General features: G+C 55.9%; 1 protein-coding gene across 5 annotated transcripts in view; it reads right to left on the minus strand.

Annotated features, from left to right (window-relative positions):
* Positions 1-42: 42 nt before the first annotated feature.
* The window catches only part of CRAMP1 (cramped chromatin regulator 1), a 68542-nt gene continuing 47667 nt past the window's right edge, over positions 43-20917 (minus strand). The window contains exons 8-21 of one of the 5 annotated variants that reach the window (XM_089896393.1): positions 20456-20579; positions 19539-19620; positions 17891-19057; positions 15363-15540; positions 13511-13692; positions 13349-13423; positions 11244-11325; positions 10248-10352; positions 9952-10130; positions 9133-9195; positions 8396-8627; positions 7438-7602; positions 6342-6487; positions 43-4544 (exon numbers count right to left, since the gene is read on the minus strand). In XM_089896393.1, the coding sequence (XP_089752519.1) occupies positions 4380-4544; positions 6342-6487; positions 7438-7602; positions 8396-8627; positions 9133-9195; positions 9952-10130; positions 10248-10352; positions 11244-11325; positions 13349-13423; positions 13511-13692; positions 15363-15540; positions 17891-19057; positions 19539-19620; positions 20456-20579 (2945 nt within the window). In that variant the 3' untranslated portion in view covers positions 43-4379. Of the gene's footprint in view, positions 4545-6341; positions 6488-7437; positions 7603-8395; positions 8643-9132; positions 9196-9951; positions 10353-11243; positions 11326-13348; positions 13424-13510; positions 13693-15362; positions 15541-17890; positions 19058-19538; positions 19621-20455; positions 20580-20917 lie in introns of all 5 variants that reach the window. The other 4 variants (XM_022594444.2, XM_022594443.2, XM_089896391.1 and 1 more) reach the window with 4 other exon arrangements.

Here is a 20917-nt window from a genome sequence, read left to right on the forward strand (position 1 = left end):
GTGTCGGACTCCGCCCCACGAGACGGAAGCTTGGTGAGGCCTGCGCCGCGCTCGCGGCCGATTGGTGAGAACAGGTACCGCTCACGGCGCCGGGCGCCGCCATTGGGCAGTAAGCCGGCGGGGGACTGTCCCTCCCCACTCCCCCGAGGTGGGCGGGGTCGGGCACTATCCGGCCACCTGGCCGAAACTCCCCGCAGCCCCGCGGGGGCCTCCCGCCCGCCTCATGGGCCTGCTGTGTCGGCACCAAGCAGCACCGAGCTGGGTCCAGCCTGTCCGGAGACGCTTGGTTTTCGCCAAGCCAGTCAATGGCACGTGGATACGTGGCCAAAGGAAACGGGATCGCAGTTCCTCTGTCCTGCACGTCGTGGGGGCAAGAACACTAACTCAGAAATGGGAAGCAAGGGATAAACTGTGCCAGCTGTCTGATTTCTAGCTCAAAAAAACAAAACACATTCAGCAGTGTTTTGTTGCTCAGTTACACTGCGGACAGCCCATCGATTCCTCTGAGATTTCACCAGATGAGAGCCACTTGGGCTGTTTGCAAAGTGCACACTTAAAAAGAAAAAAGCAGAAACAGTAATTATTAGATCAAGTATTAGTATGTATTTATGCACAATAATAAAAACAGATTTACAAGTTGAACTGGAAATTTAAACATAAGAAGTTTAACAGCTTTTGTTTATTATATTAAATAACCAAACACCTTTTATTCCCCAAATTGGTAAAGAATAAATAATATAATTTACAATATGGTACAAAAAATAATCAGGAAGGACAGGCATTCTGCTTTATACATACACTGTATATGTATATTTATAATCTATAAAACAAATTCACATCTCAAGCCGAAAACCTTAGATGATATGGCTTAACGATTATTATAAAAAACAGCAATAAGTTCTGCTGCCCAGAAGCTCTAGAGCCGGTTATCCTGTTACAGAACAAAGAGCATGGGCTACTGTAGTGCTTCCAAGACTTACCTCATCTAACACGACTTACAAGTTACTGTAGGATTAGGAGAGTTTTGACAAGTCAGGAAAGGTTTGCTGTGGGTTTCTTTCTTTTTTTTCTTAAGACAAAGTGCCATATTACCTCCTAAATGCATCTGATAGATCTCAATGTTAAAAGAAAAAGAAAAAGCAACTGCTGTTTTCCTCCTCCACTTGTTTCAAGTGTCTTTTATTCTATGACTGTTCTTTGTACATGTTTGGATTCAATGGTGTGATCTAGTTAAAGATGCTATTAAACTGAAAAGACACCACCAGTAATGAGGCTATGGTACAGAATGCTAGAGAATGGGACTGAGGTGGGAAAGCAAGTGGATGAACCGATGAAATGGTTCCAAATACCCCCACTCCCTGAGCAAGTACCCTACGCCCAGAAGACACAGAGGGATGAGAAAAATGCCATCACGAACCTTATGTGGAATCACGAACTTCAACTTGCCTCTGCACCTTCTGAAGAATGGAATGCTCATCACTGGATATTCACAATGAAGAATCAAGGCAAAAACAACTCCCTTGAGACTGAAGATATTCAGTCTCAATCTTTAGAAGAGATGAATCAGCAAAAAGATCCCTGACAACGTTAGAGTGACTAGGGGAAGATTTTTCTGAGAAACTGACCTGGTCTTAATCACAACATGCTGAAATGCACAAAGAAAGCCACAGGTGTATACTGACACTATCACAACTTCCGCTGGAAGGGCAGAGGGAGACGCAGAAGTGGGAGGTGTCTCTGCTTGGGTCTTTTGAAAAATTCCAGCCTTTAACATAACAGTTGCTTATTTTCATACATATATAATCATTTAGGTTGGGAGAAAAGGCATCCATCATTTTAATGCTACAGACGACACCATTTTTCCTTAATATGGCAGGCAAATGCTTATACCTGTCTGGTTGCTAGAGAAGCAGGGTTCTCTGAAATCATGTCAGCTTTATTACAAGTTTGAGAAGTCAGTCCACTCTCCTCCGCAACTCACCTCCCCACTGGATGACACTGGGCAGTCAGCTACTCCCAAATGGAGTCTGTGTGGGAGACCCAAGAGGGACATGCTGCTGAATAAAGGGCCGACAAAGTCTTATCCAGATCTCTCCAGAGTTTTCCTCCTGCTGGACGTCCACCAGGTGACAGGTGCCAACCTACCGACCAGACTACTGTGGGGTGTCCCCTGATGGATAAGCAGCTCGGGATCGCTACTGTCCCTGGCACAGTGCCCACTGCCACTGGGCACTGCCCCCCGCATTGATGCAGTAATGCTACTTGGCATCTCTGGTCCCAGACAGTGGGAATACAAGAAAGCTGGCAGTGGCCTAACCTTGGCCTGATCCACTGTGGATCTAACCGGGTCGGATGCCCAGAGACAGACCTACTGATCTTGTTTGGCTCAATAAGGTACTAATTTCAGGAAGCTGATACATTGATCACAAAACACAAGCTAGTTTAAAGAGACTCTGGACTCAAATACTGCTGTCTATCTCTCTTAAAGTGGTACCACATCCCTTTCTTTCAGACCTCCAGAGCTTTGGGACTGTTTTTTCAAGAGCCCAGGAGGGCTGCCCACACAGGCTTTTCTTAGTGATGTTTGTGCCTAAATCCAGATCTGAAAGAGGGAGGCCACATGACAGGCAGGAGCTCTGAGGAAAGCTGGAGAGGAAGGAAGGAAGCTATCGCCTGGAAGCCACGGTCCTGCTTCCTCTGCAGCTTGGAGGGGACAACCCGACCTGCAGCCTGGAGCAGCTGACAACGCTGGGGAGGTGGCAGGATCAAGAGCGGCCCCTCTGCTTGTACTCGCAAAGGACCTTCCCCTCTCCTTGCACACTGGCTCATCTCTTCGCGGGGGGCGGGGGGGGGGGTGGGTGGGCGGGCAGGGGGAGGAACCAGAGGAGAGGGCCCAGCTGGCCTCGAAGGCTGCCGGTCCACAGTGAGCTGGGAGAGAGGCAAGGTGATGAACACTAACAGTAGTGGGCTGGGGCGGATTCAAGAAGCCACACTGACTGCAGCTGCTGGGCAGGGGTAAGCAGCAGGTGGGGTGGTGCCCCAACACCACAGCACTGGTGCCCAGCCACATAGGTGTGCCTGGATGGTGGTTTGTGTGTTTGGCCTCGCAAGGCTGAGAAGGCAGAGGAGCTGTGTTAACTCCATTCTGGGGAAAGACTGGATGTTGCACTACCCGAGATGGTGACGGCTGGTCATCCGAGGAGGCTCAAGGAGCACACCAGAGGGATGTGGGTTCAGCGCACCCTGACTGCGCGTGATGTCTGACCCTTGCCTGGATTCCCTGAACAGGAGGAAGAGAAACAGGAGACCATGAGGCAGAAATACAAGCAAGGGATTAGACATATGCATTGGGGCATACTCTGCACTGATGCCAAGGAAAGGAAGAGAGAACTTTCCCTGCAAATGGCATCTGTCCAAAATGCTAGGCAGAAACACGTCAGAAGTTCAAGATCATCAGGAAAGTCTTATCTGTAGTCAAATGAGCGCTTGGGGATCACCCTAATAGAGAGAAATAACATCTCAGGTCACCAAGAAGAAATGTGCAGATAGACGCGGGGAAGAAACCAACCAAACAGGAACCCTGTTCTTCCTCTCCAATGTCTCCTAATTCTCAAAATACGAGAAAAACATTTTCTGACCAGCTTAGCGGGATTTTTTTAAAAGTCCACACAACCCACATAAGACATGATTCTTTTCCCCCTTCCTGTTGAGTCAGTCAGAACAAAAGCTCCAGATGAGGAAGCACTAGGCCATGGTCAGGATTTCTGGGGAGGTGGCACCAGTTGCGCTGACCCAGGACCCTCCCACTGCCCCATGATTGGAGTGTCCTCTGCAGTGCCCGCTGTCTCAGGTCATGCCCAGCTGTCCTCGTCCTCGCACTGCAGAGGGAAAAACTGAAGCAGGGAGTGGGTTTGGCGCAAAGAAGGCAGCAATGCCCTGGAGCCTCCCTGCAGAGAGCAGGAGGTCACAGCTTCCCAGGCCATAACGACGACAGCCAGGCCCACCACTCTTCTCTCAGAAAAAGAACACCCTGCAACGTCTGACACAATGACCGAGGCAGAAGCGTGGGTACCATGCAGACCCTAACACATGCTCCTGGTAGGGGGTGGGTCCGACGCCAGGGCCACATCTGACACTGGCCTTGCCGAGGACGCTCCCTCATCGCCTGGCCACCACTGCCTCGGCCTGCTGGGACATGGCTGTGTGCACGTTGCACGTTTTGGGTGCAGAGGTGCCTCTGTTCAGACTGTCTCCTGGGAGTCCGGGCTTGATTTATGTTTTCTCTCTTCTAAAGAAGGCTACCCCTATGATGCTCGAGGACCACCAACCCCGTAAGCTGTCCTCCGCGGCCTCCGGGCTGCCCCAGCCATGAGGCACAGTCACTGGGACAGGTCACCAACCGGGGGGCCACCTCCACCGCCATCAAACAGAACCTCTCGGCGGCCAGGCTCAGCGATGGACAGCTCTTGGGCCAGATCATTGAACCGGGATATGTAATCGATGCTGTTTTCGTTCATCATGCACACCAGCTGGGAATCCACAACCTGTGGGAGAGGACACGGGGAGACGAGTGAGCAGGCAGCCGGCCACCACGGCCGGACTTAAGCACAACTCCCTCTACAATGAGGGTGAGAGTCCCTCTGGCGGCCACGTAACAGCGGCCCCCGCACTCCAGGGACAACCTCAGAATCACCTCCGTCACTGCGAACACTCGCTCTGTGGACAAGTATGTACTGTGAGCCCGGCCGCCCAGCTGTCGGGTCAGAGTGGTGGGTCCCCGGGGAGGACGGTCAGTGGACAGAGAGGCAGAGGGAAGGCAGCAGAACTAGGGACTGTGGGGTGGCCTGAAGGAGACAGAAGTGGAGGAGGGAGTTTGCCACGGGCTTGCGTGTCAGAGGAGGGTTTTCTGAGGCGGGGTGTGAGCAGAAGTGTGGGAGCAAGTCATGTAAAGCCACGAGGGAAGCACATTCCCGTGAGAAGAAACAGCAGGTGCAAAGCCCCTAAGGTGGGAACAGCCGGCTGTTCAAGAAACAAGAAAGATGGTGGATGTGACAGTGAGTAAGGCAGAGAGTAGAGGAGACCAGAGTGTGCACAGTGGGGCCTCACGCATCAGGACTGTCCTGTGGGCAGAGCCAGGGAGTTTACTGCCTCCTCCCGCACCTCCAGCACCGGACTGTCGGCCTCATGGGGATGGGGCCTTTAATTTGTCCATTCTGGGCCTGTAGCAGTGCCCGGCATCTAGTAGGCCCTCAATTAATATTAACAAACTGCTTGATGTAATGAACAAATACAAATGAGAAGTCTTCGGAAAATTCTGAGTAGAGCACAGGATGAACTGAACTTTAAACTTTTTAACTACAAGAAATTTCAAAAAAACTGAAATTTGTTTTCAAAATCCCCTCGGATCTCGAGATTTACGTCCGGACACCGAGAAGCTGAGGCATCCTGGGAAGCAGCTGTGTGAGCTTTGTTTGATCCAGGTTCCCCCCGAGTATCGACTATGAAATGCTCGAGGGCCCCCCACAAGTGCCTCGACAGCCTAGGGAGCCGGTGTTGGGGAGATGCTGCTCTAGGACTTCAGCAATGAGCTGGGGGTTGGGCCAGGGGCATTCTAGACTTAGGTTCTCCCCTCAGCACAGCCTCTGTCTAAACTCCTACAGTACCTGTTACTTCACGCCTGGAGTCTTAGTTAAATGTACCCGTCTTCACTCCCTCAGCCCTACTTGCCCACAGATACCACTCAAACCTAGTGGGATGGAGGCCTGGGTGGTTGTGTGAGGCAGCGGCCTGGACAAAGAAAAGAGGGATGCTGCATTCTAGGCAGAACATGGGGGTGACACACTGCCACAGCATGACTCCCGGGTCATCACGTGATCGCAGAGGAGCCTCTGCAGCAGCCCTCCCTCCATTCGGCAGGTCAGCCACGAGCAACGACACCAAGGTGCTGCTCAAGGGTCCCCTCTGTCAGGTGGCAGCAACGATGGCACCGCCACTACTGCCTCTTCTCCTCTGCAGATCAGGAGACTGAGCAGGGGGACACAGAGTCCCTGCCCGAGGTCACACAGCTGGTGGAGGATACACAAGACCCAGAGTTGCCTTCAGAGCCCCGGGCTCAGCCGTGACTCAGGGTCTGTCACCTGCTGCCAGCGGGACAAATGCCGGGCCAGTACTGGCAGAGGTTCCCTCTCAGGAGCAGTCAGAGGCTGGGCTCTGTCCATGACGGCTCCTGACATGTAAATCTTGGTGAGCAGTTCTGAGTAACCACACGGGTCTGCCGGAGGGTCTGGCAGCTCTGGGATGGAGGCTGGCACCCAGGCTTGGGGGAAAGCTCGTGCGCTTACCTCGGCGACATCAGCCAGGGACCGGGACACAAACGAGTCGCGAGAGTTGCCATCCAGCAGGCTGGGGCCCAGAAGGGAGGTGCCACTGTTGGTTCCGACGGGGGTTGGCAGCATCTTCCGGCTCTTCTCTGGGGAGATGAAGCTCGCTGCAGAGAGGAAGGAGAGGCCCTGAGCTGGCTAGGCCTGGACTGGTCCAGGGAGGCCTGGCTGGGTCCTGCAGGCATCTCGTTGCTTGCATGGGCACGGTGCTCCAGACGGAAGCATCAGGCCATACCTGCCTTTCCTCCCATGGTGAGCCTTGGACAGTCCCCTGCAGCCCGGGAAAGTCTCTCTCATTTTTCTAGGGGCCCCACAGTGTTCCACTGTCTGGTCACCACTGCTACCTCAATGTAAGGTTGTTTCCAATTTCTCATGATTTCTGTTCGACTTTGCAGAGTCTGCACTGCTCTCTGTGACTTTCTGAGCAGGCAATGCGCATTGGGGGCTGGCTCCCCCGCACCACCCAGACCAGAGCCATGGCTTGTTCGGGGCCTTCAGGTGTGGTGCTCCCACACGGTGCTGACCCAGTTGGTCAGAAAACAGCACGCCCCATGTCAGGGTGCACACCCTGGCTGCTCTCTACAAATGCAAAGTGCACGGACCCCAGATGTGCCTCAGAAACTCCTCTGTGCAGGAAACCAAAGCTGGTGAGTCTTTCCCTAATAGCCCCTTCCTGTCCCACAGGCACCGGTGGTGACGAGGATGAACACATCCTGTGAAGGCTCCGATCTGTCATTGCCGTGCCACCACAGAACAGAAAGAGGGGAGCAAAGAGGGCGCAACACTCCAGCTCCTTCCACCCTGCCCTTGTCAGTGAGCCTGGGGGGAGGGGCACAAGGGACTGACCGCAGGATGGACGTGGCCATGGTTACGGGGTTTACACATCTGCCAAAGCCTAGTGACCTGCACACTGGGGCCTGCGCACTTTCCCACATGTAACTGATGCAGAAAAAACCCCTAAATACCAAGGAACAGCCCTGGAGGGGCCCTCTGCCAGGAGCTTGGAGAGTCCAGACTCTGGCTCTGCTTGTTCCGGCTGCCCTCCACAGAGACTCACCAAACAAGCTGCTGAGTGAGGAGTCCGTGGGGTCGCTGGGGCACCACTGGGGGTCGTGGGTCGGGGAGGCGATCCAGTCTGGCTGGGGGCTGCTGGACGGGGAGGGGAGACTCTTGGAACTGTCACTGCCGTTCAGTTTTGCTGGAGAAAGAGGGACTCCTTCACCTGTCAACCAAAATCTGGGTCAGAGTCGACATGTGGGGTGAACAGCCCCACTTCCCCCACCTGTCACCAAGAAGGCCACAGAGTGGCGTGGCATGCGCGGCTGAACTGGGAGGCCCAGGACCCCACTGGGCCCCCCAACAGTAGGGACCCGTGCCCATCTTCAGAGAATGACACTGGCCACAGCGGATGGAGGCAGGCCCTGTGCTGAGGGCATCACCTACACCCTCTCCTGCTGCTGACGACAGCCCTGCAAGATGTCCGCGGTTCCCAACACACTGCTAAGGAGAACAGGCTCTAATGAGCCAGTGACCAGCCCACGGCCACACGCTGCCAGCTATTAGCTCTGAATCCACGGCCTGAACTCTACCAGCTGGCGCCCACCATACCGCTGCCCCACAGCACCATCCCCACAGGCTCGGGGAGCCAAGGCCCACAGGTACCAGTCCAACCCCTCCTAAAACCCACAACCCTGCAGGCGTCCAACCCAGGTTCAGAACTGACAAGGAAATGGCCCTGCCTGATCCCCAGGCTGGAGACGCCTCGTGGGCCCGCTCTATCTCCCAAGGCCAGGGGCAGCCCTGCCAGACCACAAACAGGCTCAGGTCCTGTACAGGCCTTGTCCGCCTGCGCTGCCCCTGCCAAGGCTGGGCAGTGCCTTGTAGGTGCAGAGGCTCAACACCCAGGACAGCTGGACAGCAAGGTGCCTGGAGGCTGGCAAACACTCAGGTGGGAGGTCAAGGCCCCTGGGAGAAGTGACTCCAGGAGGGCTGTGCAGAGGCACCCTGCTCCTTACTGTACTGGCCGGAGCTGATTGCGATCTCGATGATGGAGTCGCTGATCTGCGTGGCGGGCTCTCCCTGCGAGAGCACGTCCTCAGGCGGGCCGGGCAGGGAGATGTCCAGCAGAGCAGAGACGTTGGGCGGAGAGAGCCGGGTGCTGGAGGCCTCCGACGAGGCCAACGGTGTGGAGAGCCCATTGTGGAGAGGAGCCTTGGACAGCTCGGATAAGGAGAGAACGGGCGAGTTCTGCGGAGACAGATACTGTTGAGACACGACAGATCAGACAGTCCATACCAAGCAATGAAAAAGCAACCTTGGTCCCACAGAGCAGTGACTGAGTGATGGGGACACCAACAGAGAGGCAGTGACCCCAGCGGTCACTCATCCTTCCAGCGAGAAACACACTCAGGGAACTTCCTTCTCCTGAAACCCTTGAGGGATGGCACAGTTGGGAGGCTGGGCCGAGGTGGCCTGGATCTGCTTCCACCCCCAGCTGATGACCTCCTCCTACCCGGCCCAGAAAACTTAGTCCTTCCAGAACTGTGTCTCAATCAGCCAGCCCGAGAGGGGAGAAAGGAAGCCTGAGATGGGAGCCGCATGTGCACCAAGGAGGCAAGGTGCGGGGAAGGACGGCCACTGGGCATCATGAGGAAGAAGCCCGGGCCCACGAGCAGGACCACGAGGGTAGGGCCCAGCGCTGGACGAGGTCCTGGGGCAGCTACTTTGCTCAGCAGCCAACAGCACACTCTACCTGGAAACCGTCTGCCACCGTCTCCTGCCTCGAGGGGACACTGATGAACGGGTCGCTCGTGCCCTACGAGAACACCAGGAATATGCCAGTGAGCGCTGGTCCGGCACCTGGCTCCTGAGGAGAGCCGTCCACCCCACGGCTCCTAACAGGCAGGAGCACGGGGGTGTAGGCTGGAAAGCTCTCCCTGGGAGCACAGGAAAGCCCACTGCTCTCAGAATGTGCGCCCCCACATCCCCAAACTTGAGACCATTTGTCAATTCACAATCAACTCCAGTCCTAGCAAGAGGTCGACCTCAGGGTCCTCAGGCAGGGCTGGGCTCTGCAGTCCTAAGTGGCCACCTGCCCTGCCCACCTCAGGCAGCCCTCAAACAGGTGGGGTAACCAGAGGAGCTGGAGTGCTGGCAGGGCTGCAGAGCAGGGCCCGCTGAAGCAGCACCCAAGTAGCAGGGAGTCAGGGGTGGACTGACAGCCAACTTGGTGACATTGCTGTTCAGGCCGGCTACCTTCGCTGCGGGCAGACCTCCTGTTCAGGCCGGCTACCTTCACTGCGGGCAGACCTCCATGCCCATCTTAGTTGTGGATTCCCTGGGTCACATGGCAAGCCCACCCCACCCGCTGCGCCACATGGTCTCACTCAGGCTGAGACTTCCCTGTTCAGTGACGCTCCTCTCGCTCAGCAGGCCCAGCCCCTCCAGAGGCAGAGCTGGAGTCCAGCACGACCTCAGCTCATGGCCTTGGCTTTCAAACCAGGACTGGAGACTGACCATCCCATCCCAAAAGCTGGTGGCAGCTCAGAGAAGCCCTTCTAAACACACTCACCCCTACAGCGGGGATGGGGTCTCCATTCTGGTGGGTGCCGGTGGAGTCCTGCCCCGAGACAGTCACCGTCACCTCATCTGAAGACAGCGGGGAGATGCCAGACAAGCCATCGGCATCCAGGACGGGGAGGGGGCTCCCAGGGATGATGCCGGCGCTTTTAGCTGCTAAGTCGATAGCGCCTGGCAACAGAAGCAACGTGCAAGTCTTTGTCTCCTGACGTCCTGAAACGCGCCCCAGAGGGGACAGCCCATGTGCAGGCCTCATTTTTATGCCAGGGCAGAGTCGCAGAGACTTACTGGCCAGGTGGCCTGGGGCCTGGGGTGGCAGGACCTTGGGCACAATCGGCCGGGACAGAGCCGCTTTGGTCAGGGAGGACTGAATGGGCCGGAAGGAGCCTCTCCCTGTGAGGATGAGAGTGGAAGCAGACGCGTCAGGCACATGAGCTGATGGCCTCTTGCCACACGGCAGGGGCTGCACGAGCTCCCCTTCATGGCCACTGTCCGGATCATGGAAGCCGAGCTGGAAACCACCAAACGTCCCAACACTTGCTAACTTGGGGAAGTTAATGGTCACACAGGGCCCCGGTGGGGAGAAAGCACTGTCGCCCGTGACAGCGGCACCACTGCGCTTCCTGGGGGCTGCTGAATGGCTGCGGTCACTACTGTCAGCCCACGGGAACAGCCCTTTAAGGGTCTGTCACACCTGAGCTGAGCTACAGGCTCCTCTGAGGGGGTCAGAGCACCAGACTAGGATCAAGGTGCTGCCTCTGCAAGCTGGCTCCTTCCTGGCAGGCTTTCTGCCATTCAAAAGTAGGTGTGAGAATAAGCAATTGTCTGGGTCTTGTGAAAATCAAGACCGATAAAAAGGTAAGTCATGGAATGTGTGTTTCACTGAAGGAGTCTCACTGTATAAGATTTACTGCAAAGTGTGAGGGCCCCACTGAGCTTACAGACCAAATGAAAGCATGAGTCGCAAACCCTAAGGACACGTCTGTCCCATAAAACGCCTGACAAGAATATGTCATGGACGGGGTGGACCACAGACCCTTCTCTAAACTGAACCAAGCGGAGCACCCCAACCAGGGCCGTATGAGCCCACCTTGGGAGGAAGCTGCCTGTGGACCACCAGTCAGGGGACCACGCCTGCCCACACCGCTGCCCATGTTGATAGAACAGACCCAGGAAGGCTTGAAATGTCACTCAAAGGGCCACAGAAACAAATGCCTGCAATTCCCAAAGACAGGGCCGCGCACGTAAGGAGCGAAAGCTTCCCTGAGAAGCCCCGGCACTTACCAGTTATGGAAGAATTCGACAGGATGGAGAAGGAACAGACATTGTGGGACTGGTTTTCAGACGGTCTAGGAAGCAGTGTTCTCTGTGGAGGGAAAATTGGCAATATTCAGGTGATGGAAAGACCCCAATACCGAAAATCACCCAGGAAACTAGTGCTGGATTGTAAAGGAATGTTCTAGAGAAGAGGGAGCTGAGTGTAACCAGATGGGGGTTCTGGTTCTAGAGTTGACACAAGGGCTTCCAAGACAGTCTGAGGATGGCTGTGCTCTGTAGACCCCAGACCCCTAAACACTGGGTCCTCTCCAAAAAGAACCCAGGGAATTGAAGCTCCCCAGGGAAAACTGGGGGAATGTCAGAACAATCCACCTTTTATCTAGAACATCTGGATTTGGCTGGAATGCAACTAGTCCTATAAATATTTATAACCACTCGATATGGACTGTTACGAGATATCCCTTGTTTGGGTGAAGAAAATCAAGTTGCCGCCTGTATCGCAGGGGGCCAAGGCCATGCGGTCCTCCACCCCATCCACGGTCTGGTGCCTGCTCCTCCCTGTCACATGCCCAGGGCTCCCATGTGTGAAACATCAGGTCCCAATGTGCTCAGGGCGCCTTCATGGTGTGACGACTACCACCTAAGAGGAAATGGAGTTCACTGCCAACACTGTTAGCTGTTGAGGTGAAGCACTGACAGAAAGCATCTCTCAGGCCGGAAGTGTCCAGAGGCACTGCAGCTCTGGGCGTACAGCTGGGCTCTCGCCCCACTGGGGCTCCCCAAGGGTCTACCAGGTGCCGCAAGGCAACGGGGTGACTGTACATGAGGTGACGGGCCCTGGTGTCCCATGCCAGCCTCACGCCTCTTTGAAAGAGCCAGGTGGGAGATCCTTTAGGCTCTGGGCCTCGCAGTCTCTGTCACAGCTACTCAAGTGCACCCCGGTGGTGTGAAAGCAGCCGTGGACAGCAGGGAAATGAAGTACCGTGGTCACATGCCCATGAAACTTTTTATAAAAACAGTAAGTGAAAGAACCACATATGAAGTGTGAAGTGTGATTCCATTTATGTGAAATTATGTGATCCCTAGAGACAGGAAGTGGCTCAAGGGTTGGGGAAGGGGCGGTGCAGGTAACGGGCCAGGCTTCTGTTTGGGGTGATGACACAGCAGTGGGGGCTGCACACCCCTGTGAATATACTAAAAACCCTGAACTGTACGCTTTAAGCAGGTAGGCTTCATGGTATGTGAATTATATATCAATAAAGCTGTTTACAAACAAAACAACAACAGGCAGCTGAGGGCACCATGGCTGCGACCCTGGGCCGTGAGGTATCCTAAGCCAGGGAGTGTGCTCCCATGCCCAGGGCAGATGGTTAATGTATTTAACCAAATATACCAAAATTAAATGCCCTAACATTGAATTAGCCTACACAAAAAAACCTGTGGGACTTTGAATAAATTTTCCTTCCTGAGATCTGTCATGCAATCTCTCATTTCTAAATAAATTACTTCCAAGAGAGGAGGAGATTTCTGAGTCTAACAAAAGGAGACCTATGCATTAATTCAAAAACATTCATAAATTTCCAGGCCCATAGTTATTTCAGGTTCACCTCTGTTATCTTTTCACCTCCATATAAAAATGCCCTCTTTCTCCTGTGCCTCTCATCCCTGGATCACCCCTCTGGGTCTGCAGGTGGCATCCCCAGGTCCTCCCAGAGTTCATTACCAGCTTGGGAGAGGTCTGGCCTCTGGTCAATCCATATACCTTGCCAACTGCTTCCATTTACTACATACTTATAAACAGATGTTCTGAGCGTCCTCACATATATTCCAATCTGGAACATCCTTGGAACCCAAATCCCAAGAACTTTCTGTCTTTTTTGCAAGCGGTTTTCATGCTGTACCAAGATTACCTTTATTTTCAGGTACAGTTAGGGTCACTGTTACTACTTTATCCTGCTAAAAAGAAGAAAAGAAGGGGCAGGGATTCTCCCCACTTCACATGAAAACCTGAGACACAGGAGGACACTAGCGTGTCCTGGGCAGCTCAGCTGGTGGGAGGGAGAGGCCAGCCCTTGAGGCCAGGCACACGCAGACGTGGATGGGCTCCTGACCTGGACCACCAACGGCTTCCGCAGGTGCCGGTTCCGCAGCTTCCTGGGCTTTGGCAGGAAGAAATCCGACTGCATCTGTGAGGAAGACAGTACTGACCCTGAGAGTGTTTTCTCCACACACATGGGGCAGGCCAGCAGCAGGGAGGCGTGGGCCCCACTTACGCTGATGGAGTTCAGATGCTGACGGAACGTCAATTCTGTTTCCTTGTTGGGAGAGAAGAGCTTCCCGTGTCGGCTGTTGGGTGGCAAAGTTGTCGGGACAGCAAAAAGGCCACCATCTGAGTCACCACTTCCGGCACTGGAGGGACCGGCCACCAAGAGGGGCCTCGGGGGGTTTCTCAAACCTAGGGAAGGAGAAGGGAGAACAGATACAACGGCGCTCACCCAGCAACGCCTCCAGCATGGGAGGGGTTCCACTGGGAAGAAAATCAGAAAGGAATCCTTGACAGCCTCTCTGGTGTCCTTAAAGGGAATTTCCTATATCTCAGTGCTGTAAAAATCTGCTTTTCTCCCTTTCTCCCTGCAATTCTAGTTCCCACCATGTAAGCAGATCAGAGCTTTCCTTGATCTCTGATCTCAGTGGGAAGGGCAGATTCACCTTCAAAGACTTTTCAGAGCTAGAAGAACCTTCCAGATCATCTAGTGCAGACCAGAGGTCAGCAAATGTTCTCTGGACATGGACAGACAACAAAAGTCAGCCTCGAGGGCCTCACAGTCTCTGTTGAACTCAGCTCTACGGCTGCAGCACAAAGGCAGCCACGTGAGCCAGTGGATGTGGCCATGTGCCAATAAAACTTCATTTACAACAAGCAGGCTGTGGACCACGGTCTGCTGATCCTTGGTCTAAATCTCTAATTATACAGAAAACAGACCTAGAAATAAAAAGACAGAAAATATTTATTTAGGAACTACTATCTGGGGACTCTCCTTGCTGTTTCCATCATCATAGGCGCTGCTGCAAAGCACCCTCACTTCATGGTAGGGACGAGTCTCCTTTCTTTATTCTTTATTTGCAAATCTGTGAGGTTAAATCAACACGCACAGAGTCCAGAGACCAGGTCTTTTAAGCACCTGTCTGGATTCTAGCACTGCAGGCACACTGGGCTAAAAGCATCCTCGATTGAGGAAGAGTGTGGATATTTAAGAGTTCACAGAATTACAAAACTTTAAAGCCAGAGGGAGGCGGCAAAGACTATACAGGCTCCCAGCTAGCCCACCACTGGCTGACGCCTGAGGAACGCACCTTTGCCTTAAAGACAACCGATTCTGCTGCTGCCCCCTCGTGAGCCACGGCAAGGAAACAGGATAAAGGTCAGGAGGGAAATGGAAAACAAGAACTGCAGGAGGTGGGGAGCCTGACACCACAGCAGCCTTATTCTTTAAAATTCATGCAGAATTAACTATTCTAGCCATGACAACCTGTTTTATTAAAAAAAAAATACTAAGCAAGTAAACTGATGACTCAGAGAAACGAGTCATGTTTATCCCAGGGTTATGTGCCACGTAATCCAAAAAAGGACGCTGAATTTAAATTACTTCCTAGATACAACCATGGACCAGCAGGTAAGCCCATCTTTCTTTCTAAGACTTGTGTTCAACTGCTGGGGTATCCTTTAACTGAAGGTTTCTTTATTCTAATACTTTAGATGTAAAGAAAAACAGTCCCTGTAAGACTCAGAAAGAACCAACCTTTCTCATACTTTAAGCCACCAACTCGGCATGATATGCAGGCTGCTGCTGACCTCACAAAGCCAGATCCCCCAAAGTGACCAGACTGGCAAGGGTCCCCTATGTTTCCTGTCGGCTCCCGCACCCAGGACCCCAGAGCCTCTGTGACGGGCCCTGTGCTCACCCTCCCCTCGAGGAGGCAGTGATTTCTGTACCCCACACCATCCGCTGGACTGCAGCTGACTGAGTGGGGCGAGGCCTCAGGCAGCCCAGAGCTCTCGGCTCTGTGCAGCCCGCAACGCCCAGCAAGGACCCAGGAGGCTGCCTGTGGCTGTCTGGGCCTCACCTGAGGAGCAAGGTGTGGAGCTGGGGGAGAAGGTCTTGCCGTGACGGAGGGCAGCCTGGTTTCGAGGGCAGCGTGGGCTGCGGGTGCTGACAGTCACCACCTTCCCCGGGGGCGTCGTCGACTGCTCCTCCTGGGCGGGCCTCACTGAGGCCGTGGAGCCAGTGTTCGCTTCTGGAGCCTGGGACAGAAACGGGCCAAAACATTGGCCAAACTCAGCACGGAACAATGCTTGTGGAGTGTGACAGGACAGCAAAGGACCCAGGGTCACACTCCATGACGCACAGGTTGGTGCCCCCAGGCCCTCAGGGGAACAACCGCTGTCCTCCAGGAGCCCTTCTGCGTTCACTGCTGCGGTGGCATGGACAGGGCGTACCCCTGCACCGTGATGGGAGGGGAGGCTGAGTGGCAAGTGACAGGGACTCTCCTTCTTAAAGCTTCTTCTGATTGTGAGTCAGAGGAAGGAAATACAGATTAATTTCTAAAATCAAACACAATCACAGCCAAGGAGTCCTCTGCTTAGTCAAAACCTCCGCCTCAGGGGTTTTGTGGGCCCCTACCTGAGGCCGCTGCCTCCACTCTCCTGGCTGTCACTGAGTGTTGGGGTCCTTGGCCATAGAGGCACCCCTTCTACTCACCTGTTCTCTCCCATGACTCCACCGTCCTGCCCCGCCCCCTCAGTTCTTCCCAGCACCCACTCCCCATGCTCTCACCCAGCCCCACCTACCCTGCACCTCTTTCTGTGTCTCCCATGCCCTTCGCCCTGGCCTGACCCACCTTCTCCTTTCCCTGGGACCCCTGCTGTGTCCCTTCCTACTCCATTCACTGGATCTCGACACCCCCACCTCCCACCTGAGTGCCCGTCAGCCCCCTGGGGCGGGGCGGCCATCGCTGCACTTGTTTGTCAGCGTCCCACCTACAGAGATATCGCAGGGAGGGGCCGCCTGGCCAGGCAGGCCATCTCTAATTCAAGGTCCTCTATTTCTCCTGGGGCCTTGAGCAAGGGATTCTCACACCTGAGCTGCATCAGAATCACCAAACAGGGCATGGGGGTGGGGGCGTCTCGTCAATCCTGGGCTGCAAGAACCTGCATCCCTAACGAGTTCCCAGGTGATGCCGAGGCTGCTGGCCGGGGACTCCGCTTCAGGAACCACAGATCTGAGCGCCTTGCTCTGCATACTCTGCACTTCCAACTTGCTCTACTCTCCTCTCCCAGTTGAGGCTGAGGCCAAGGCCAGCACCTCGGCCGTGTACCAAAACTCCCGCCTCCTTAGGAGCCGGCCTGGCCTGGCCTCCTTCCCTAGGGGTCTGGACACGCTCCAGTCTCCCCCGTCTCTGCTCCTGACCCCTCCAAAAGCCAAACTTGAAAAAGTGTTTTCAATTCATCATCTCTGTCCAGTCACTGCAATACTGCCCATGCCTGCCCGCAGGTCACATCCACACCTGAATCCAAAGTCCACTGCTGGCCCTCGGGCCCCACCCACCCCCACGAGAACTGGTCCCACGTGGCGCTCTTTCCCCACCATGAGCTCTGCTGAGTGCCGCCGGAAGATGGTGGGCAGGAGCCTAGGGCAGAGGCTCCGGGAAATGGGGCAGAACACAGACCACGTGCTGTCTGCCCCGGGGAGCAGGAGGCGGGTACCCGTCACAGCGGTGACATGGGCGCACCTCAAGTTTGGTTCTGACTGTGACCCGAGCCCCACTCCTGTGAGGCCACCACGCTGAGCTTCGGCGCCTCCTCCTGGAACTTGTGAGCCTCACCTTCTAGTGCACACGCACCTTTCGGGATCGACCTGCCTCAGGACGCTGCTCTTGTGCCCAGAGAGCGGACTAGACTTTCCGGTTGCAGCACCTTCCAGCCCACGTGTGGGCTTTGCTGGCCGGCCTCCCAGGAGCGGGGTTGGGGGGGCAGTTACAAGCCGTGGCCAGGCCCACTGGCCGGGTGCCCTTTCCCTGGGCCATGGCAGCCACTGCCCCCCACAGGAGCCTCTCAAGGAACCTGAGACCACTCCAACCAGCCACCTCCTGACAGGGTCTCCTGGGCGCAGCCCACCCAGCGCAACCCCTCCCAGCTCCACTCCCTGCACCCAGGCTGCACCCCCACTGGCCTCCAAGGATGGCCTTTCCAAAGCACACACTCGACCTCGCCGTTCCTGCTGCAGAAACCTGTAACGCTCCCAGCCCAGCTCGGCTCCTGGCCATGGCTGCCACCTCACCTCTGCGCCTCTGTCCCAGGCTCTGTCCCCTCGGCCCACACACTTGGGCTCAGTGGCATCTCTGGAGCCGGGCAAGGTGCAGCCCGTGTGAGCCCCACGGGATGAGGGCCTGAACTGCAGGGAACTGGAGCCCCAACCACGTGCTCTGTGCAGCCCACTCCAGGGAACGAAAGGCGACCCTCAGACCACCTCCTTCAATGAGCCTGTGGGGCCCCAGGCCACCTGCCACAAGGCCGGTCTTTCCTCTCTGGACCCCAGCCACCCAGCCGCGAGCCCTTGGGGGGCCAAAAGGGCTGTGCTCTGACCCACACTTACCAGCCTGGGGTTGACCTCGGTGGAGATGAGCTTCAGGAGGCAGCTGAGGAGGCGCTGCTTGTGGAAGGTGGTAGGCGGGGAGCCGGCCCGGGAGCCCTGGGCCTGCCCTCCCAGGGCCTGGCCCTCAGGGCCCAGCACTGCCAGCCAGTCGTACTCTAGCTGCAGCTTGTTGGGCTTGCCCATCATGAGGTAGACTTCAGCCAGCGTGAGGCTTTCAGAGGTCTGCAGGTTCCAGCCCTCCTCGCGGAGCTGCTGGGCGAACCGGCTGGCAGGGACGTCCTTCGGAGGCTTGACGGCAGGCTGACCCTGAGGTGGCAGGGGGTCCAAGGGGCTCGCCTTCTCCTGGGGTTCCTCCGCAGACGCGTCCGCCAAGTCTTTAGTGCAAACGTCCGGCTGGAGCCCGGGGCTGGACTGAGGCTCTGGGCCGGGAGGGACGCGGGCAGGGGATGGTGCCCTGGCCCGGGCGAGGTCGGCCACCTCTGTGCTGCTGGGGACGAGGGTCTCTGGGGAGGGGCACCCTGAAGGCCGTGAGTCTGCACAGTGGCACTGCTCAGGGATGATGAGGTCCTGACAGGACTTCATGTAGCGGGGGAAGGGGTCGAGGAGGGAGAGCTCATCTTCCAGGTCTGGGAGCTGGCCACAGGCACACGCCAGGGGCCCGGGCTCTCGGGCAGGGCCGTCCCCACCCTCTGCAGCAGCGGCCACAGGGGTCTTCTCAAGCTGTCCACCAGCATCCTGGAGCCCAGGGGGAAGCCTGTCAGAGGCATCCGGGCTGCTGAAACTTGCAGCGGCCCCCTCCCCAGGTGCACTTTCAGGGGAACTCTCCCCAGAGCTCTGCAAAGCGTCGGTGGAGGGAGGGGGCCGCCCCCCGCCCTTGGCCTCGGCGCCACCCCGTGGGCACTTCAGCTGGCCCCTGGCTGTGCCCTGCCCGCTCTGGATGCCCAGGATCTGGGCTGGGGGCAGCGAGTGGGTGTCCTTAGTGCTCTGCTTGCACCGGCCACCCTCCTGCCAGTGCACCGTGCAGAAGGCCTTTGAGTGTACCACTCGGGCCACGCCCGGCAGCGGGGTCAGGGTGCAGTTCTCCCCCGGGAACAGGTGAAGTGCCACCTTCTCCTGCGATGGCTCCATGAACGAGTCCTGCAGCTGCTGCTCCTCAAATGTCTTCCGCTGAGCGCACCGTCAAGGAACCACCTGCAGCAGCAGCTCACACCCTGAGGTCCAGCGGGGAGACACGACAGGTACTTCCTTCTTTCCGGGCTCCACACCCAACACTCACCCTCCTAGCTGGGAACTGGGCAGGGCTACAAGCCAGCCAAGGACACGAAGATGTAGGTGTGGGGCTGTCCTCGGTCACTTTGTTCAACCTGCTGGCAGGGATGCTTCGGCCACACCCTGTGGGCCAGATGGCAGCCACTTACAGCAAGGACGGCTGCTGTGACAGAGTTCTAACACTGCAAGGAGGTCAAAAAGGGGGTTCAGACCCAAAACCCAGAGGATGAGGGGCTGTGGGTTTTAGTTCTGGTTCTACACCATCCCAGGCACACCTGCCTGGGGACCCCGCTGCAATTCCAGGACTGAGAAGGAGACTTCACTCTCAGGCAGCAGGTGCTGCGGAGCCTGGGGGTGGCTTTAAGTAGGAAAAGGATACAACTCGCACTTCATGAAGTGCCCACTTCTGCTTCAGGAACTCGATGAGGCTGGAGACCTTTCGATGGAGCTCCACGATCATCCTACAGAGAAAAGACAGATGGGGAATGGGAGGCTGGGACGTGGGGGTACCTTCTAGGAGCCCCAGAGGCTGTGGCAGGAAGATGATGCCAGGGGGTCTCAAGGCCAGAGCCATAATGTCCCTGTACAGCTGCTGGCTCCTTTTCTAAAAACTAACTCTTTAATTTGAGATAACAGGAGACTCACGAGAAACTGCAAGTAAAAGTAACAGATCCTGAGTGCCCTTTACAGTATGAGGTCTCAACCAGGACAGGGGCCTTGGTACAACACACCCTTCTCTTCTACCAGCTCCCTGTGTGGTCAAGAGGGCGGCTCTAGACTCAATTAAACCCAAGAAAATAAAAATACACACGGAAGGAATGAAGTCCTGATGCAGGCTACGACACGGATGAACCCTGAAACCATGATGCTCACTGAGAAAAGCCAGACAGAAAGCACCAGTATATGATCCTATTTACATGAAATGTCAGAATGGGCAAATCTACAGGGCCAGAAAGTAGACCAGTGGTGCCCTGGGGAGTGGGAGGAGGATGCACAGTGAGTGTTTAGTGGGCATGGGGTTTCCTCTCGGGGGGCTGAAAATTTCTGGAACTAGAGAGAGGTCATAGTTGTACAACACTGTGAAGGTACCCAATACCCCTGAACCGGGCCCCTTAAAAGGGCTCACAGTTAATTCTGTATTATGTGAATTTTACCTGAATCTAAAGGCATCCCCCACACTACCCCCAGGTGGTGTCAGAGTACTGGAGTGGAGTCTGCTGCTCACCCAGGGACCCAACACCTCCCCTCCAGCCCCGTCCCTCGCAGCTCGCTCCCCCAAAACGCATAGCGTGTTACCTGAGCCGCGGGTTCTGTGCGAGGCTCTGCACGCGGGCCCAGGCATGGTTGTTCCGTGGCTGCAGCTCTACGGGGACTTTCAGGGGCAGGCGCACTGGCTTCTGGTCCTCTTCGTCACTCAAGCCTGCAACAGGAAAGGGCCATGAGAGCCTGGCACAGACGGACCCTGATGAGAAGGTGAAGTCCTCAGCCAGACAGCTAAGGGACCCAGAGAGGAGCAAGGGGAAAACAGCCCTCAGTGAAAGTGGGACTGGCAGGAGCCCCAGCAAGGACCTGGTCTAAAGATGCCAGCGTGGCCAGCTGCACATCTGCTACACCAGAGCCGTGGACCGGCCATGGGAGACTCGCCCTGACACCTCTGATGCTCCATTGAGGACGGCTGGGGCTTCTGAGCTGGACTTGACTCACGAGAGGACACACCGCTATGACACAGGGTTTCGGGTCCAGGAGCTGCCTGCTGGC

The sequence above is a fragment of the Delphinapterus leucas genome, chromosome 15 (assembly GCF_059928025.1).
Source record: "Delphinapterus leucas isolate spDelLeu-1000000601 "Yukka" chromosome 15, BTC_Dleu_Yukka2, whole genome shotgun sequence".
Taxonomy (NCBI): Eukaryota; Metazoa; Chordata; class Mammalia; order Artiodactyla; family Monodontidae; genus Delphinapterus; species Delphinapterus leucas.